Source organism: Coregonus lavaretus, assembly GCF_964263955.1.
Source record: "Coregonus lavaretus genome assembly, chromosome: 6".
In the NCBI taxonomy this organism is placed as follows: domain Eukaryota; kingdom Metazoa; phylum Chordata; class Actinopteri; order Salmoniformes; family Salmonidae; genus Coregonus; species Coregonus lavaretus.
The window spans coordinates 54,001,028-54,019,473 of NC_139993.1; the positions used below are offsets into that span (position 1 = coordinate 54,001,028).

The following is an 18,446-nucleotide window of genomic DNA, read 5'->3' on the forward strand; positions in this document are numbered from 1 at the left end:
CTCACATCACATTCTTTCTTATGAGCTGATTCCCATAGGAGGAGGGTGATGGTTCCATCTCAAATGGCACCCTATTCCCTATATGGTGCACTACTTTTGACCAGAGCTCATAGGTCAATGGTCAAAAGTAGTGCACTACAAAGGTAATAGGGTGCCATTTGGGATGCAGATTCGGATCATAGCCTGATCCCAGATCTGTTTCTACAGTCTTGTGTTTATGTGTTAGATCACCTCTGTTTTTCTCTGGCTGGTTGTCCTCAGTTACCCTTGCTATTACGTCACACACAAGGCAAAGTTTAGCGTACCATAAATGGACACGTCCTTTACTTACAGATGTGTGTTTGTGTGTGTGGCTGTGTATGTGTGTGACATCAGGCCTCTTCTCTGTCGTAAACACAATCCAGTTGGATAATGTTCAATGCCACCTTAACCTTTGATTGTGATTATGTGACTTATGGATGGGGAGAAAGAACCTCTTTACATGGGAGCTACACTAGATCTTCAGGAAAACAGTAGGTTTTCAGTTGATTTTTCTAGGTGTGATTTCTTGCCTGCGTGAGCAGAGCACGAGCCATTTCATCAAGTGTTCCCAGGCACGCGTCAGCCACACGTCAAATTCTTGAAAAAAGAACCAGAGCGTCATTTTACGGCCAGGTTTCATACAAATGAGTGGATGCGTCTCATGCTCTGCAAAAGCTACGTAGCAGGCCTGTTACCCCAAAACACAAACTGAGGAGGTGAGGGCGGACTGTGACTAGTCATGGTTGTTTTTTAAATGCCTTGCTGTTTTTGAGGGAACTGGGTCTGTCTGTCCCTGACCTGGGATGACTTGGTTTTGTTTGGTTGTTCTTCTCCTCTGATCTGACAGCAGAGGTAAGAGCTTTGCACAGCCTGTGGCCCAAATGGCACCATATTCCTTATATAGTGCACTACTTTTGGTCAAAAGTAGTGCACTATATAGGGAATATGTTGCCATTTGTGACGCTACCAAGGCCTGTCATGGAGGGGCAATGGAGTGTGTTGTTCACATGCTGTGCTTACTGTATTCATCCCATAGTTTTGTCTCCTTCTCTCTCTGTCATCCGGACCTTGCCCTCTGCTGATCTCAGGCTTCATCCCCAATAGCACCCTAATCCCTTCATAGTGGACTACTTTTGACCAGTCCTATGAATCCTGGTCAAAAGTGGTGCACTTTATAGGGAATAGGGTGTCATTTGGTACGTTACCACACAAGGCAGTGAGGATGTTCTGAGGGGGGCAACGTGCGGTTCGAAGGGTACTAGTTGTAATTTAGCGGTGAAAGGGGTTTGCAGTCCCAAGGATCTGGTCAAAAGTAGTGTACTATATACTGTACAGTGCCTTCAGAAAGTATTCGCACCCCGTGACTTTTTCCCGCATTTTATTGTGTTACAGCCTGACATTAAATTATTTTAAATATAGATTTTTTGTCACTGGCCTACACACAATACCCTATAATGTCAAAGTGGAATTATGTTTTTAGAAATTCTAACAAATTAAAATGAAAAGCTGAAATGTCTTGAATCAATAAGTATTCAACCCCTTTGTTATGGCAAGCCTAAATAAGTTCAGGAGTAAGAATGTGCTTAACAAGTCACATAATAAGTTGCATTGATGCACTCTGTGTGCAATAATAGTGTTTAACATGATTTTTGAATGATTACCTCATCTCTGTACCCCACATATACAATTATCTGTAAGGTCCCTCAGTCAAGCAAGGAATTTCAAACAGATTCAACCACAAAGACCAGGTAGGTGGATTTCCAAGATGGCGTAGCAGTGCGGTCGTGTTCTCTTGTGTGTCCATGTAAATAGCCTGTTTTTTGTATTTTTTTGTATTTTACAAATATATTTCCCTATCACACTTTTCATCTTTCTACTAAATATACTTTCCTGCAACCCGCCTTACTCAATGTAGAACGGATTATATTATTTACTCACCTTTATCTAGAATCTCCAGTTGAAACTAGCCAGCCAGCTAACTAGCTAACTAGCTACTTGCTATTAGCCAACGTTAGCGGTTTTCACCCAGAACATCGGATTTTCTGCCGGAATAACTGAATCACTGGACCTTAACACCGGATCTCAACTAGCTAGCCGCAACCGAATGGATGTAGAATGGATGTTGCTGTAGGCTAATCACCACTGCCCCCGAAGCAAGCATCAGTTAGCCTTGAGCTAGCCTCGAGCAGGCCCATATCCCGGCTATCTACCTCTCTGTCTACCGGACGGGAGTAGCCAGCTAACCAGCTAACTAGCTGCTATTAGCCACCATTAGCGTTTTTTCTACCAGCCAGCACTACCTACCAGCCAGCTCTAGCCTGGACTATTATCGGCCAGTCTGCACTGTCTGCACAGCGCGTTATCGACCCAGAACATATCGGATTTTCTGCCAGAATCACTGAATCACTGGACCTTTAACACTGGATAATCGCAACTAGCTAGCTGCAACCAAATGAACGTTGTTGTTGGCTAATCAGCCATGAGCTAGCCTTGAGTCAGGCACATCTCCCGGCTATCTACCTCTCTGTCAACCAGACGGGACCTCCTAGAGTCGACACGGAGCCCCGCCGATCCATCATGACTGGTCTGCCGACGTAATCGTCTGTGGTTTCAACAGGCTTCCCGTTGCGACGACCACGAAGATCCATCTGCTAGCCCCGGCCTGCTAGCACACGCAAACGACAGCCGTGCTTCCTGATCGCTGTGCTGTAGAAGCCTCCTTCCTAAGTTTGAGTTATTCACTGCATTAGCACACTCCGCCAACCCTGATGTTCTAGCAGTGTCTGAATCCTGGCTTAGGAAGGCCACCAAAAATTCTGAAATGTCCATCCCCAACTACAACATTTTCTGTCTAGATAGAACTGCCAAAGGGGGTGGAGTTGCAATCTACTGTAGAGATAGCCTGCGGAGCTCTATCATACTATCCAGGTCTGTGCCCAAACAGTTTGAGCTTCTACTTCTAAAAATCCACCTTCCCAGAAATAAGTCTCTCACTGTTGCCGCTTGCTACAGACCCCCCTCAGCCCCCAGCTGTGCCCTGGACACCATATGTGAATTGATTGCCCCCCATTTATCCTCAGAGTTCGTACTGCTTGGTGACCTAAATTGGGATATGCTTAACACCCCGGCCATCCTACAATCCAAACTAGATGCCCTCAATCTCACACAAATTATCAACGAACCTACCAGGTACAACCCTAAATCCGTAAACATGGGCACCCTCATAGATATCATCCTGACTAACTTACCCTCTAAATACACCTCCGCTGTCTTCAACCAGGATCTCAGCAATCACTGCCTTATTGCCTGCGTCCGTAACGGGTCCGCGGTCAAACGACCACCCCTCATCACTGTCAAACGCTCCCTAAAACACTTTAGCGAGCAGGCCTTCCTAATTGACCTGGCCCAGGTATCCTGGATGGATATCGATCTCATTCCGTCAGTAGAGGATGCCTGGTTGTTCTTTAAAAGTAATTTCCTCTCAATCTTAAATAAACATGCCCCATTAAAAAAATACAGAACTAAGAACCGATATAGCCCCTGGTTCTCCTCAGACTTGACTGCCCTTGACCAGCACAAAAACATCCTGTGGCGTACTGCATTAGCATCGAATAGTCCCCGCGATATGCAACTTTTCAGGGAAGTTAGGAACCAATATACACAAGCAGTTAGGAAAGCAAAGGCTAGCTTTTTCAAACAGAAATTTGCATCCTGTAGCACTAACTCCAAAAAGTTTTGGGACACTGTAAAGTCCATGGAGAATAAGAGCACCTCCTTCCAGCTGCCCACTGCACTGAGGCTAGGAAACACTATCACCACCGATAAATCTACAATAATCGAGAATTTCAACAAGCATTTTGCTACGGCTGGCCATGCTTTCCACCTGGATACCACTACCCCGGCCACCAGCTCTGCACCCTCCGCTGCAACTTGCCCATGCCCCTCCAGCTTCTCCTTCACACAAATTCAGACAGCTGATGTTCTGAAAGAGCTGCAAAATCTGGACCCCTACAAATCATCTGGGCTAGACAATCTGGACCCTTTCTTTCTAAAACTAGCCGCCGAAATTGTCGCAACCCCTATTACTAGCCTGTTCAACCTCTCTTTCGCAACATCTGAGATCCACAGAGATTGGAAAGCTGCCGCGGTCATCCCCCTTTTCAAAGGGGGTGACACTCTAGATCCAAACTGTTATAGACCTATATCCATCCTGCCCTGCCTTTCGAACGTTTTTGAAAGCCAAGTTAATAAACAGATCACCGACCATTTCGAATCCCACCGTACCTTCTCCACTATGCAATCCGGTTTCCGAGCTGGTCATGGGTGCACCTCAGCCACGCTCAAGGTCCTAAACGATATTATAACCGTGATCGATAATAGACAGTACTGTGCAGCCGTCTTCATCGACCTGGCCAAGGCTTTCGACTCTGTCAACCACCGCATTCTTATTGGCAGACTAAATAGCCTTGGTTTCTCAAATGACTGCCTCGCCTGGTTCACCAACTACTTCTCAGATAGAGTTCAATGTGTCAAATCGGAGGGCCTGTTGTCTGGACCTATGGCAGTCTCTATGGGGGTGCCACAGGGTTCAATTCTTGGGCCGACTATTTTCTCAGTGTATATCAATGATGTCGCTCTTGCTGCTGGTGACTCTCAGAGCCACCTCTACGCAGACGACACCATTTTGTATACATCTGGCCCTTCGTTGGACACTGTGTTAACAAACCTCCAAACGAGCTTCAATGCCATACAACACTCCTTCAGTAGCCTCCAACTGCTCTTAAAAACTAGAAAAACTAAATGCATGCTCTTCAATCGAACGCTGCTGGCACCCGCCCACCCGACTAGAATCACTACTCTCGACGGGTCTGACCTAGAGTTTGTGGACAACTACAAATACCTAGGTGTCTGGTTAGACTGTAAACTCTCCTTCCAGACTCACATTAAGCATCTCCAATCCAAAATTAAATCTAGAATTGGCTTCCTATTTCGCAACAAAGCCTCCTTCACTCATGCTGCCAAACATGCCCTCGTAAAACTGACTATCCTACCGATCCTTGACTTCGGCGATGTCATTTACAAAATAGTCTCCAACACTCTACTCAGCAAATTGGATATAGTCTATCACAGTGCCATCCGTTTTGTCACCAAAGCCCCATATACTACCCACCACTGTGACCTGTACGCTCTTGTTGGCTGATCCTCACTACATATTCGTCGCCAAACCCACTGGCTCCAGGCCATCTATAAATCACTGCTAGTCAAATCCCTGCCTTATCTTAGCTCATTGGTCACCATAGCAACACCCACCCGTAGTATGCGCTCCAGCAGGTATATCTCACTGGTCATCCCCAAAGCCAACACCTCCTTTGGCCGCCATTCCTTCCAGTTCTCTGCTGCCAATGACTGGAATGAATTGCAAAAATCTCTGAAGCTGGAGACTCTTATCTCCCTCACTAACTTTAAGCATCAGTTGTCAGAGCACCTTACCGATCACTGCACCTGTACACAGCCCATCTGAAATTAGCCCACCCAACTACCTCATCCCCATATTGTTATTTATTTTGCTCATTTGCACCCCAGTATCTCTATTTGCACATCATCTCTTGCACATCTATCATTCCAGTGTTAATACTAATTGTAATTATTTTGCACTATGGCCTATTTATTGCCTTACCTCCATAACTTGCTACATTTGAACACACTGTATATATATATACTCCTGAGTGGTGCAGTGGTCTAAGGCACTGCATCGCAGTGCTAACTCTGCCACTAGAGATCCTGGTTCGAATCCAGGCTCTGTCGCAGCCGGCCGCGACCGGGAGACTCATGGGCGGCGCACAATTGGCCCAGCGTCGTCCAGGTTAGGGGAGGGAATGGCCGGCAGGGATGTAGCTCAGTTGATAGAGCATGGTGTTTGCAACGCCAGGGTTGTGGGTTCGATTCCCACGGGGGGCCAGTATAAAAAAAATATGTATTCACTAACTGTAAGTCGCTCTGGATAAGAGCTTCTGCTAAATGACTAAAATGTAAAATATATATTTTTGACTTTATGTTTTGTTTTACCCCATATGTAACTCTGTGTTGTTGTTTTTATCGCACTGCTTTGCTTTATCTTGGCCAGGTCGCAGTTGTAAATGAGAACTTGTTCTCAACTGGCTTACCTGGTTAAATAAAGGTGAAAAATAAAATGTTCAGCTCCGAAAAAGAGCTGATGTGAAAAGATCTGATGAGATTAGTCAAAAGACCAATTAGAGGAATAAATATCAGAATTGGGCTGCCTGTATAAACACAGCCTTTGGTCCACATTCTCCAGTACATTACAGGGCAGTTCACCTAATGACTGCCAGTCAGCCCATACCATAAGGGGGCAATCTGGGATTCAAACAACAACAAAGCGGTCACACCGCCACTCTTTTTTTGGTACTAAGCTAATTAGACATGTATTAATTATATTCCTCACAAGTCAATGACCAGAGGTGTAAAGTCACTATTTACAGCTACTTTCTTTACTATGATTAAGGAGCTTTTAATAGTAGTAATTGAGTTAGTAATTTTACATCTACTTGAGTAAAATGTAATTAAAGTAATAGTACTTCTACTTGAGTAGGATATTTCAGTACTCTTTCCACCCCTGGTGAGTGAATGAAAGAGGGAGTTTGTGAGTGAGGGAGTGAGTGAGTAAAAGCGGGAAAGGGGAGTGTGTGAGTGAGTGACTGACTGAGTGTGTGAGTGAGTGAGTGAGTGAGAGAGTGAGTGATTGAGTGAGCGAGTGACTGAGTGACTGAGTGAGTGAGTAAGTGAGTGAGGGAGAGAAAGAGGGAGTGAGGTCAATGTTTTTATTTTAAAAATAACTAAATATTTTTTAAAGGAGCTACTTTTTACTTTTACTTGAGTCGTTTTTTTACACCAGTAATTTTACTTCTTCTTGAGTAAAATTTCATTACGGTCACAGTACTTCTACATGAGTAGAATATTTCAGTACTCTTTCCACCCATATCAATGGATATACAGTGGGGAGAACAAATATTTGATACACAAAAATCCAGAAAATCACATTGTATGATTTTTAAGTAATTGATTTGCATTGTAATGCATGACATAAGTATTTGATATATCAGAAAAGCAGAACTTAATATTTGGTACAGAAACCTTTGTTTGCAATTACAGAGATCATACGTTTCCTGTAGGTCTTGACCAGGTTTGCACACACTGCAGCAGGGATTTTGGCCCACTCCTCCATACAGACCTTCTCCAGATCCTTCAGGTTTCGGGGCTGTCGCTGGGCAATACGGACTTTCAGCTCCCTCCAAAGCTTTTCTATTGGGTTCAGGTCTGGAGACTGACTAGGCCACTCCAGGACCTTGAGATGCTTCTTACGGAGCCACTCCTTAGTTGCCCTGGCTGTGTGTTTCGGGTCGTTGTCATGCTGGAAGACCCAGCCACGACCCATCTTCAATGCTCTTTCTGAGGGAAGGAGGTTGTTGGCCAAGATCTCGCGATACATGGCACCATCCATCCTCCCCTCAATACGGTGCAGTCGTCCTGTCCCCTTTGCAGAAAAGCATCCCCAAAGAATGATGTTTCCACCTCCATGCTTCACATTGGGATGGTGTTCTTGGGGTTGTACTCATCCTTCTTCTTCCTCCAAACACAGCGAGTGGAGTTTAGACCAAAAAGCTATATATTTGTCTCATCAGACCACATGACCTTCTCCCATTCCTCCTCTGGATCATCCAGATGGTCATTGGCAAACTTCAGACGGGCCTGGACATGCGCTGGCTTGAGCAGGGGGACCTTGCGTGCGCTGCAGGATTTTAATCCATGACGGCGTAGTGTGTTACTAATGGTTTTCTTTGAGACTGTGGTCCCAGCTCTCTTCAGGTCATTGACCAGGTCCTGCCGTGTAGTTCTGGGCTGATCCCTCACCTTCCTCATGATCATTGATGCCCCACGAGGTGAGATCTTGCATAGAGCCCCAGCCCGAGGGTGATTGACCGTCATCTTGAACTTCTTCCATTTTCTAATAATTGCGCCAACAGTTGTTGCCTTCTCACCAAGCTGCTTGCCTATTGTCCTGTAGCCCATCCCAGCCTTGTGCAGGTCTACAATTTTATCCCTGATGTCCTTACACAGCTCTCTGGTCTTGGCCATTGTGGAGAGGTTGGAGTCTGTTTGATTGAGTGTGTGGACAGGTGTCTTTTATACAGGTAACGATTTCAAACAGGTGCAGTTAATACAGGTAATGAGTGGAGAACAGGAGGGCTTCTTAAAGAAAAACTAACAGGTCTGTGAGAGCCGGAATTCTTACTGGTTGGTAGGTTATCAAATACTTATGTCATGCAATAACATGCAAATTAATTACTTAAAAATCATACAATGTGATTTTCTGGATTTTTGTTTTAGATTCCGTCTCTCACAGTTGAAGTGTACCTATGATAAAAATTACAGACCTCTACATGCTTTGTAAGTAGGAAAACCTGCAAAATCGGCAGTGTATCAAATACTTGTTCTCCCCACTGTATATCATACCATTTTAAGTAAAATAATGTATGTACCAATCCCAGATTGCCCCTTTGTCAATGTTTAGACACAAAGAGGCTCTTCGATTTTGAATTGCAACATGAACTAGTCAACTCACTGCATAGTTTGACATATAAACCCATAAAATAAAATAAATGGCTGGAATTCAATCAGACCCTAAATACATTTTCATGATCAAATTTTTTTTTACAAACATAAAAAGGAAAGCAAAGTCTATGTCTTTTTCACCCTCGCCATTTGCATCAATGGGCTTGTAGATGTGACGTAGCATTGGAGCAGTGGTTCCCAAACTGTGGGTCGGCACGGGGGGCGGAACTCAGTCAAGCTTTAAACTTACTCTTGAAAGTTGTAATAGTAAAATGCACAAGGTGCAATTTCAAAATTGGGTAGTGCATCATCAGTTCCTCTTGTCATGTCAGTCATTGCATACCTTAGAGAGCTATTTATAACTTGTCAGAAATGGCCAGATCAACTAGCCCATGTCAGCTAATGTTTTTTTATTTTGTTTTTTTAGCCCATAGATTTTGTTGTAATGTTTGAGTCACTCAAATATCACATGAATACACATTAGAGATGGCAAAATGTATAGAATTGCAAGAAAATGTGCTTTAAAACTGCTAAATGTTCTTTGCACCCATGACAAAATGTGTAGAATTGCAGGAAATAAGCTTTAAACCTGTAAAATTCTCTCCACCAACAAGAGGGGTGTGAACAGTTTGTGTCATGAACAGTTCTTGTGCCCATAGAAATAGACGTGGCGTGTGTGTGCGCGTGCAGGGGGGGCACGGGATGTTCCCCAATGCTGGAAGGGAGGCCCTGAGTGAGAAAGTTTGGGAACCCCTGCCGTAGAGCATGCCTTCCTTCAATAAGACTTGAGTTGCCTCCCACTGGGCATACACTGCTTGAATCAATGTTGTTTCCACGTCATTTCAATGAAATTACGTTGAACCAATGTGGAATAACCGTTGAATTGACGTCTGTGCCAAGTGGGCTATTACTACTATTGCATCATTCCAGAAGTTTGTTGACTAGATCACCACAGACTTGGATTGGTTTCAGAAGTAAAGTCTCATTATATACAGTATTTATTCAGCTTGGGGCTATAGAAGGAATACAAACAGTGAATCACATGAGAAGTGGGTCTAATCTTAAAACCACTTGGTAGTCAGATGATGCAATCTTACAAGTCATTGCATGTAGCATGATGACATATTGCTTAGTGGTGACACAAGGAGAGCTCTGGTCAAAAGTAGATCTAGTGCACTGTAAGGGTAATAGGGACCCATTTGGGACACAGACCTTGTTTAAAAGTAGTGTGCTATAAAGGGAATAGGGTGCAATTTGGGACCACCCGTTGTCCACCATTACAGTCATGGTTGGTATCCTCAGTTCACCCCTCTGTGCATTGCTCACCATCTCTGGCCCCTGGCGGTCACCCCTGAGAACATTCCCTAGCGTGACCATTCCCTAGTGGTAATATTGGCCTCTCCACTTCAAGCCTCCTAATCCACCCATGCCAGGTCTGGTGCCCTGTGACATAGGGTGTGAGTGTGACATGGGAATCTATTTGTGACCTCGCTCTCACTGCACTGGCCCAGTACCCCTGTGACATGCCAAGAGCAGACTCTCCTCTCTCTCTCTCTCTCTCTCTCTCTCTCTCTCTCTCTCTCTCTCTCTCTCTCTCTCTCTCTCTCTCTCTCTGTCTCTCTCTCTCACACACACAAACACACACATACACACACACACACGTGGATAAACGACAAAAGGCTGGGCGCACTGGCGCGCGGGACCCGGGACGTGTCTCTGGCCATGTCAGTGCGGCCTCGTTCTGCACTGTCTATTATTAACACCGGAAAGGAAACGGGTAACCACAATGGGACTGCTCCGGTCCACTCCGGCGCCGTGGAGACCAAAATGGGCCTTCCGTCAGTACCCGGGAGTGGAGGTCGCATTACATGATCGGCGACCCGGTGCCGTGCATCCCACTGGTTGAGTCGACGAAATGCCGTTGAACAATGTGGAATAGAGGTTGAATTTAAGTCTGTGCCAGTGGGGTGACTCAGAAAGTGTTGTACACCTTCTCATGTTCAATTAGTGCTGGACATTTACAGTAAGTAGCCTACTAGGTGCAGCCCGGGCAGGCTAACCTGCTAACCGGTGTAATCAGCAGTCATCATTCGTTTTTGCTGGAAGTTGTGTAAGAAGTTTGAAAGGACATTTTTTTTAAAATACTAATGAATAGCAGGCATTGTACCACACTGTAGCGGTGAAATAGGTCCTCACTTGTTTGCTGAACTAAACTGCTTCCGTTCAGCATTAGCCTACTAAATACAACGATATTTCATTTATTTTCTCTTCCACAAAATCTATGCAGTTTAAATCCAACTATAATGCTGAAACTTCAAATAGACAGTGATCAATTTATGATAGCCTATATAGACTGACAGGGATGACAGAATGTTGAAACTCAGTTATTCTGGCAATAGTGCGAGAATACAGGATTCCTTTTCCTCACTTGCAACACCAAACGGTGACGTGCGAGCACGGTCTGTTCCAAAATAAATACCGGTATTGTGTTTTGCGTGTTGTATTCAAATGAGGTCTCTGACTGGACATATGCGGGCCAATCAGAAGCCGTCGGATCATTACACCTTCTTTTTAGAAATCATTCATAATGCAGATGCGTCAAACGTTTTACAATGACCCGGGTATAAATACCGCTGCGCGCAAGGAGTAGTTAGTCATTTTTCCAAAATCAAAGGAAAGAAACTAAGGAACAGGAACGAACTGTGTTTTATTCTAACCCTCCTTACTTTTGATAAGCTACTATTCTTCCTTATTCTATATTTAGTCTACCAGACTCTCCTTCTACCATGGGTGGATTATTTCAAAGAAATGTATTAGTGGCAGCAGCGGTATGCTGCTCTGTGCTGGTCCCGTCGGTGCTGGGGTCCCCGGTGTTAGCGCAAGAGCCGATCCGATGCGCCCCGTGCTCGCCGGAGAAAATGAGCGAGTGTCCGGCGGTGGCGCCCGGCTGTGCGGAGGTTCTGCAGGAGCCGGGTTGCGGATGTTGCCTCGCTTGCGCCCTGAAGACGGGGGATCTGTGCGGAATCTACACGGCGCCATGCGGGTCCAGACTGAGGTGCACCCCGAGACCCGGCGACCTCCGGCCGCTTCACTCCCTCACTCGCGGCCAGGCGGTATGCACAGAGATCCCCGAGCCCGAAAGGAGCCATGTGCCCCAAAACCCCGGTATGTATCCCCTAATTGCAGAAGGTTTTGGCTATAGCTAGATTATAAAAAGCATATATGCAATATATATGTAATATCAATAGTCTATGGTTGACATAAGCAAATAATAACCTTTATTTTAAAAAGCCTATTACCCTAATAATATTTATAATTATAGCCTAATAGTAATTAGTCTGCACATTATTCATCATTTGCAAATGTATTTCTGCATAAGTGCAATCAAGATTGTGATTTCTACTGTCTTTTCCCCTTCTTGGCACTCTCATTCCCTCTTTTCTCCAGACCAAGGAGAGGTGGACAATGCCGAGACAGAAAACGCTGCAATGGTGTCGGACCCCGGCTCCAGCCTCTACCTCCCCGGCCACAGCAAACCCTTCGATCCCCGGGCCGCCGCGGACGCACAGGAGAGCATGAAAGCCAAAGTCAACGCAATTCGAAAGAAACTGGTGGAGCAGGTGAGCGCTCACGGAAAATGTACTAACCGTTTTGCAACTATAATTTAACGTTCCTAAAACTTTTGGAGAGTCAAAGAACGGTTGGGGTTGTGGTTAGTTAACATCATACCGCAAGGGGGCGCTCGAGTCCTTTTGAAGTGTGTGTGTGTGTGTGTGTGTGTGTGTGTGTGTGTGTGTGTGTGTGTGTGTGTGTGTGTGTGTGTGTGTGTTTGTGCGTGCGTGCGTGCGTGTGTGTGCATGTGGGTGGGTGTGTGTGTGCATTAGCCTACCTTATGACCTATCCTGGAACAATTTTACAAAATACCAGTGTTTTGCCACAACAGGCCTTGACTGTGAGGGTTGATTGGATAGAACAGCAGCCTTTGATGAGTAGCGAGAAGGCAGTACTCTATCTAGCAGCACTACTTTGACAGCATGCCCATAGACAATTCAATACAGGTAGGGTCAGGTCTCCCAGGTAGCCCCTTCAGAGACGGATTTAGAAGCAAATGAACATGAATAAAACACTTAAAATAGGCCTACACAGTACATAGAAATACACTTAAAACGTTTTTCTCTCTCTCTCTCTCTCTCTCTCTCTCTCTCTCTCTCTCTCTCTCTCTCTCTCTCTCTCTCTCTCTCTCTCTCTCTCTCTCTTTCCCTCTCCTCCTAGGGTCCCTGTCATGTGGAGTTACAGAGAGCTCTGGAGAAGATCGCTAAGTCACAACAGAAGCTAGGAGACAAACTGACCAGGTTCTATCTGCCAAACTGTGACAAACACGGACTCTACAAAGCCAAACAGGTAGACACACTGTGTCTGTCTGTCTGTCTGTCTGTCTGTCTGTCTGTCTGTCTGTCTGTCTGTATGTATGTCTCTGTGTGTGTGTGTGTGTGTGTGTGTGTGTGTGTGTGTGTGTGTGTGTGTGTGTGTGTGTGCATGTGCACTTGGGATTGGTGCCCAATTCATGACTCCTGTCAGTGTGAAGGAATCTCACCTGGTTGTGTGTGTGTGTGTGTGTGTGTGTGTGTGTGTGTGTGTGTGTATGTGTGCAACCAAGATTGTGCCAACCACAGCTCCAGAAATAATCATGTGTGTTCAGGCAGAGATTTGTACAGCACTGCTTACACCTTGGAGCACATTCAGCTAGTTTCACTCTAGTGTCATCCCCTTGGCGTGGCATGACTATACACGCGTGTGCCTCTCCGTGTGTGCCTGTACACACATTTGTCTTGGAATGGGTGTGTGTTTGCCCCATGAGGTGCGGCTGCACACAGATGAGGGTCATAGCATATCTGAACAGGTGTGTTAGGTGGAGGTGTGTTACGGTGTGTAAAAAAACAAACAGGCATTCAAATCTCTCTCTCTCCTGTCTCACAGTGTGAGTCATCTCTTGATGGACATAAAGGCAGGTGTTGGTGTGTGTCCTCCTGGAATGGAAAGAAGATTCTGGGATCCACAGATCTGCAGGGAGATGCTGAGTGCTCTTATGAGATCAACCACTGATGCAGAACACGCACGCATGCGCGTGCACACACACACACACACACTAAACCACTGTTTTTAAAAATTCCTGTTATTTATTAATTGTCCATGGTGGTGTTTGATATTCAGGTACACACTGTCACTGTTAATATTTTCATGCATTTACTTTAACTCTACAGCCTTATTTATTTCACATTATATATCTCTTAATTTTGTTATTTTTATGTTAAGAATATGTATATAATTTTTCCTTATTGTTATTGTTATTATTATTATTATTATTATTATTTGTGTATTATTATCAGTGTATAACGTTTATATATGTATCTATGCCCTGAGTTACTCCATATTGCCGAGTTGATCTCGCTCTGGTCTTTAGGAGTTTGTCTGCTGGTTTACTTTTTAAAACGAACCAAACAAGAACAAAAGCACTGTGTGACCAAAATGTATTTTAGAAGGATTTCAAAATGTTATTATGTTACTATTCATTGTTTTTCATGTTCATTGTCATGGTTTATTTGTTGTGGGTTTTTTTCTGATGTGATTCAACATGATGACACTCAACTACGTCAGTGAATGCAGAAAACAACTCATTTGGGCATACTTACCTTCTAAGAAACTCAATATCCCATGGTCCTGTGGGGTTTGCAGAATTGCATGATGGGAAATGCTCCTGTATTGCCCCTGTTCTGACGGGTATCTACCTTGACCTACCTCCTGGTGTTTGTTTGTCTCTGCTGACAGGTTTGACCGTGTTTGATTTGTGATGTGTGTGCTCTGTCTACATGCTGCTGTTGGAGAGAAAGAGAGAGAGAGAAAGAGAAAGAGAAAGAGAAAGAGAGAGAGCGAGAAAGTGAGAGAGAGAGCGAGAGAGAAGGAAAGAGAGAGAGAGAAAGAGAGAAAGAGAGAGAGAGAGAGAGGTCAATTCTATTCCAAAGTGACTGACTGCTCACTCATGTGTGTGGACACTTTTGTAATTGAGTTGTATTGTAAAGAAAAAAGGTGATATATTTAATAAAAACGTTTAACTTCAAATATGTTATCTTGTCCACCCATCTTGTTGCCAAAGAAGACCACATTGGAAATAAGCCTTTGGGCTTTATTGCGTTTTTTTTCATCAATACGTTTTTATGTATGTAATCCGTCTGGAGCAGCCTACTATTTTTAATTATCAAATAATTATTGATGATCAGATCAATCTTGATGCCCTGTGGTGGTGTGTGTGACTGTGTGGTCATGTGGTGAATGCCTCAGCCATATAGGAGTGTGTGCATAAACAGCCCTAGCATAAAGCTACAAACTTCGGCTGTGTCTGAAATTGCACCCTATTCCCTATATAGAGCAGTGCTTTTGACCAAAGCCCTATGGGGTAGGGTGCCATTTCAGACACAGCCATTATCTGTAACACAGAGGAATGCGTTGCTAATAAAACTGTTTCCTCAATATATTGTGAAACTCCAAACAACCAACCCACCCACCCATATAAACACACATACACCTTGCAAAACTTAATGTTGTTCTGTCTTGTTGCTCTGTAGCAGTGCCTGAGGCTCTAGGTTGTGTGTTTACAGTGTTTTGTGTTCTCTCGCTCTCTCCTCCTCTCGCTCTCTTTCTTTCTCTCTTTCTCTTTCTCTTTCTCTTTCTCTCTCTCTCTCTCTGTGTGTGTGTGACTGTGGTGTGTGTGTGTGTGTGTGTGTGTGTGTGTGTGTGTGTGTGTGTGTGTGTGTGTGTATTTCCCTCAACCACCCCATACGTGCCCACTGCCAGCCTGCCTGGCACCACAACATTTATTTTAGTTTTTTACAAATTGACCTGTACCTTTATTGTTTTTGCCACATTCCAAGGCTGAAGAAGAGAGAGAGAGAGAGAGAGAGAGAGAGAGAGAGAGAGAGAGAGAGAGAGAGAGAGAGAGAGAGAGAGAAAGAGAGGGAAATAGAGAGAGAGGGAGGGAGAGAGGGAACTGGGAGAGAAAGGGATTTGTGATGAGAAACACAATACCTCTGAACCTTTTCATCAACTATCAAAATAGATTCCCCTTGTCATCTTTTTGGTTGCCAACTGCCTCCCTGTCTGCTAGAACATTTGATGTAAACAGTTTATTGAATGCAGGCCTACTTACTATAACTCTGAAGTAAGACAGTATTGAGTACTGAATGTACTTCTCAGCTCTCTGAGGTAACACAGCCTAACTCGTAAAAACGCCCTCAAGTCGTTCAACAGTAAATGAAAATAGTGTTTATTTTTTATTTTAAAAAGACATTAAATACAAATGATATTTTAACAAAATAATTTTCCTTTCTCAAAGAAAATAATAGCTGTGTGATTTTCTAGTTTAGTAACATGAAAAGCTTTTTTTCTTTAAAGAATCAAAACTCTTTAAACAATAGAACTTGAAACAAAAAGGAAAAATAAAGTACAATTACCCGTGAACAATAGAGAGATTCTTACGTGACCACCAGAAAAGTGACATAATGTTACGGGTGCCCCTGGATTTGCACAGTGGACCGAGACTGAGACGGGATGGCATCGCGTGCACATTGCTGTGCACTTTGGTGTGCACGTTGGTGTGCACGGTGAGAAGTACTGGAGTAGTGACCGACGGACTGACTGAGAGTTTCACTGGACTACAGACCCATAGGATTACACAACAGGATTGGGCTCAACTCCATTCAGTCAATTCAGAAAAGTCAGTTGAAATTCAAATTCAACATTTCCTCATTAAGAATTTCAGATTATTGTATTGACTGAATATAAATAAAACTGACCCCAACTGTGTTACAAACCAATTAAACCACAGACCAGTGACCTGAGTGCCTGAGTGCCTGACTGACAGTTACCGTGGGCAACAGACCAGAGATGTATAAAGTTTACAAAAATAATTATACTGCTGAGAAACAGAAGAAAGTGTTAATAAAAAAAATGCTACATTCATTAGTGATTATATTCCCCAAAATACGCTGAATCAACTTCGAGTTTGTTGTACAATCAGTGAGTCACTGAATTGTTCGTAAGAAAAAACGTAGTTTGGATCAGCTTATAATTATTTCTTGGATAAATAACTTCTTTATTTATTTACTTTTAAGTACCATACATATGTCAGACACATAGCCACGAAAAAAATTTGAATATAGAAAAAGACTAACAAAGAACTGGGAAGGGGGCGGGGTAATAGCTTAAACATAATTTAATGCTCCTCCCCCGAAATCAAGTCTTCAAATAGAATGGGATATAGCACCAGCGGGTTGGTTGGTTTTAAGATGTTGTTGTTGTTTGTTTTTAAAGTGTGTGTGCATCTGATTCCATGCTACCGAGCTACTGGGGTAGTATTCCTTGTCGTGCACACTCCACTGTTCAAGTCTGCATCTGAAATGGCATCCTATTCCCTATATAGTGCATCACTTTTGACCAGGGCCCATAGGGCACTATATAGGGAATATAGTGCCATTTCAGACACAGGATATGTGAAAGCGTCATACAGGAAGCAGGGAGCACTTCTAAGAGGACCACGACCCCTCCCTCAGACCCCCTGTCTGCTTCTTGAATGCATATTTGGTGCTGCGTCCACCTCGTGGAGTTATATTGGCATAAGATCATACAAGCATCTCCAAGAACAATATCAACAAAAAGAAAACACACTTTGCATAGAATGGAAATTCTGAGGAGGGGCTTTGTTCTCTAGGCTGAGTAAAGTCACAGTCAGAAGTGCTTGTGTAACATTGTTTTTTCTTTTGTTGTTGTTGTTGTGTTGTTCTACAGTGCTATAAACCTTGTCAAATGTTGCCACCAATGAAACGGTATGACTACTACGCTACAATGGGTACCAATTGTCTTTAACTGCGAGGAACGCTGTAGGGAAGTTGGTTGGGTGCAGCTAAAGTGCTTTAAGTGGTTGTGCTTGGCCTCGAAGCTGGCACCTATAGCAAAGAGAGCAGCCCGGTCTCACCGAGCATGCCCAGTCCAAAGGACCCTACACCAGGCCATATGCACCATAGACAGGAAGAGTACTGCAGATAGAGGGACCATGTTGTTGTGACAACACCATTGGCCCTATTTCCTGACTGGAGAAGTGGTGGTTTGGCTAACTATGCTAACCCAACCTGCCAGCTAGCTAACCAGACCAAGGCTGCAGGGTGGTAACGTTATGTGAGCACCTGTTTATTTTTGTATTTGAATCCCCATTAGCTATTGCAGAAGCAGCAGCTACTCTTCCTGGAGTCCTATAAGGATTGCAGAGGGCTAAGGAAGGAATATGAAAAAGGGAGGGGTAGGGGTAAGGGATGGGGGAAGAGGGGGAGAGGGTCAGTGTGGATTTAAGGCACCATTATTGGGCACCGTCTCCATTCCATTCCTTCCCCCTAAACCTGTAAATGTGATGCAGCACATTGGGCGGGACAAGCTGGTTGCTATGGAGACAGTGGGGAAGGCCAGTGGTGTCCAACATGGCAGGGAAGAGGTCAGAGGCCGGCCTACCCATAAGACTTCACTGATGGACCCTGAGAAAGGGGAGGAGTCTCTGCACGACAGGATGGAAGAGGGCAGGGTTTGGGTTTAGGTGTCAAGAGGTTTTCTTACACCTCTAAACTGAGCTTATTGAAAGACGGCATTTACACACACATACACACACACAAACACTCATACACGCTTGCACGCACACACACACGCATGCATACACACACACAAACATACATAAACATGTTGCGTTGGGTCACAGT

General features: G+C 44.2%; 1 protein-coding gene across 1 annotated transcript; it reads left to right on the top strand.

Annotated features, from left to right (window-relative positions):
* The first annotated feature begins 11,263 nt into the window (after positions 1-11,263).
* igfbp1a (insulin-like growth factor binding protein 1a) lies at positions 11,264-14,771 on the top strand. Its single transcript, XM_084164321.1, has 4 exons — positions 11,264-11,817; positions 12,100-12,272; positions 12,925-13,053; positions 13,630-14,771. Exons 1-4 carry the CDS (start codon positions 11,439-11,441, stop codon positions 13,753-13,755), a joined length of 807 nt encoding a protein of 268 aa, XP_084020447.1. The 5' UTR covers positions 11,264-11,438; the 3' UTR covers positions 13,756-14,771.
* The last annotated feature ends 3,675 nt before the right edge of the window (positions 14,772-18,446 follow it).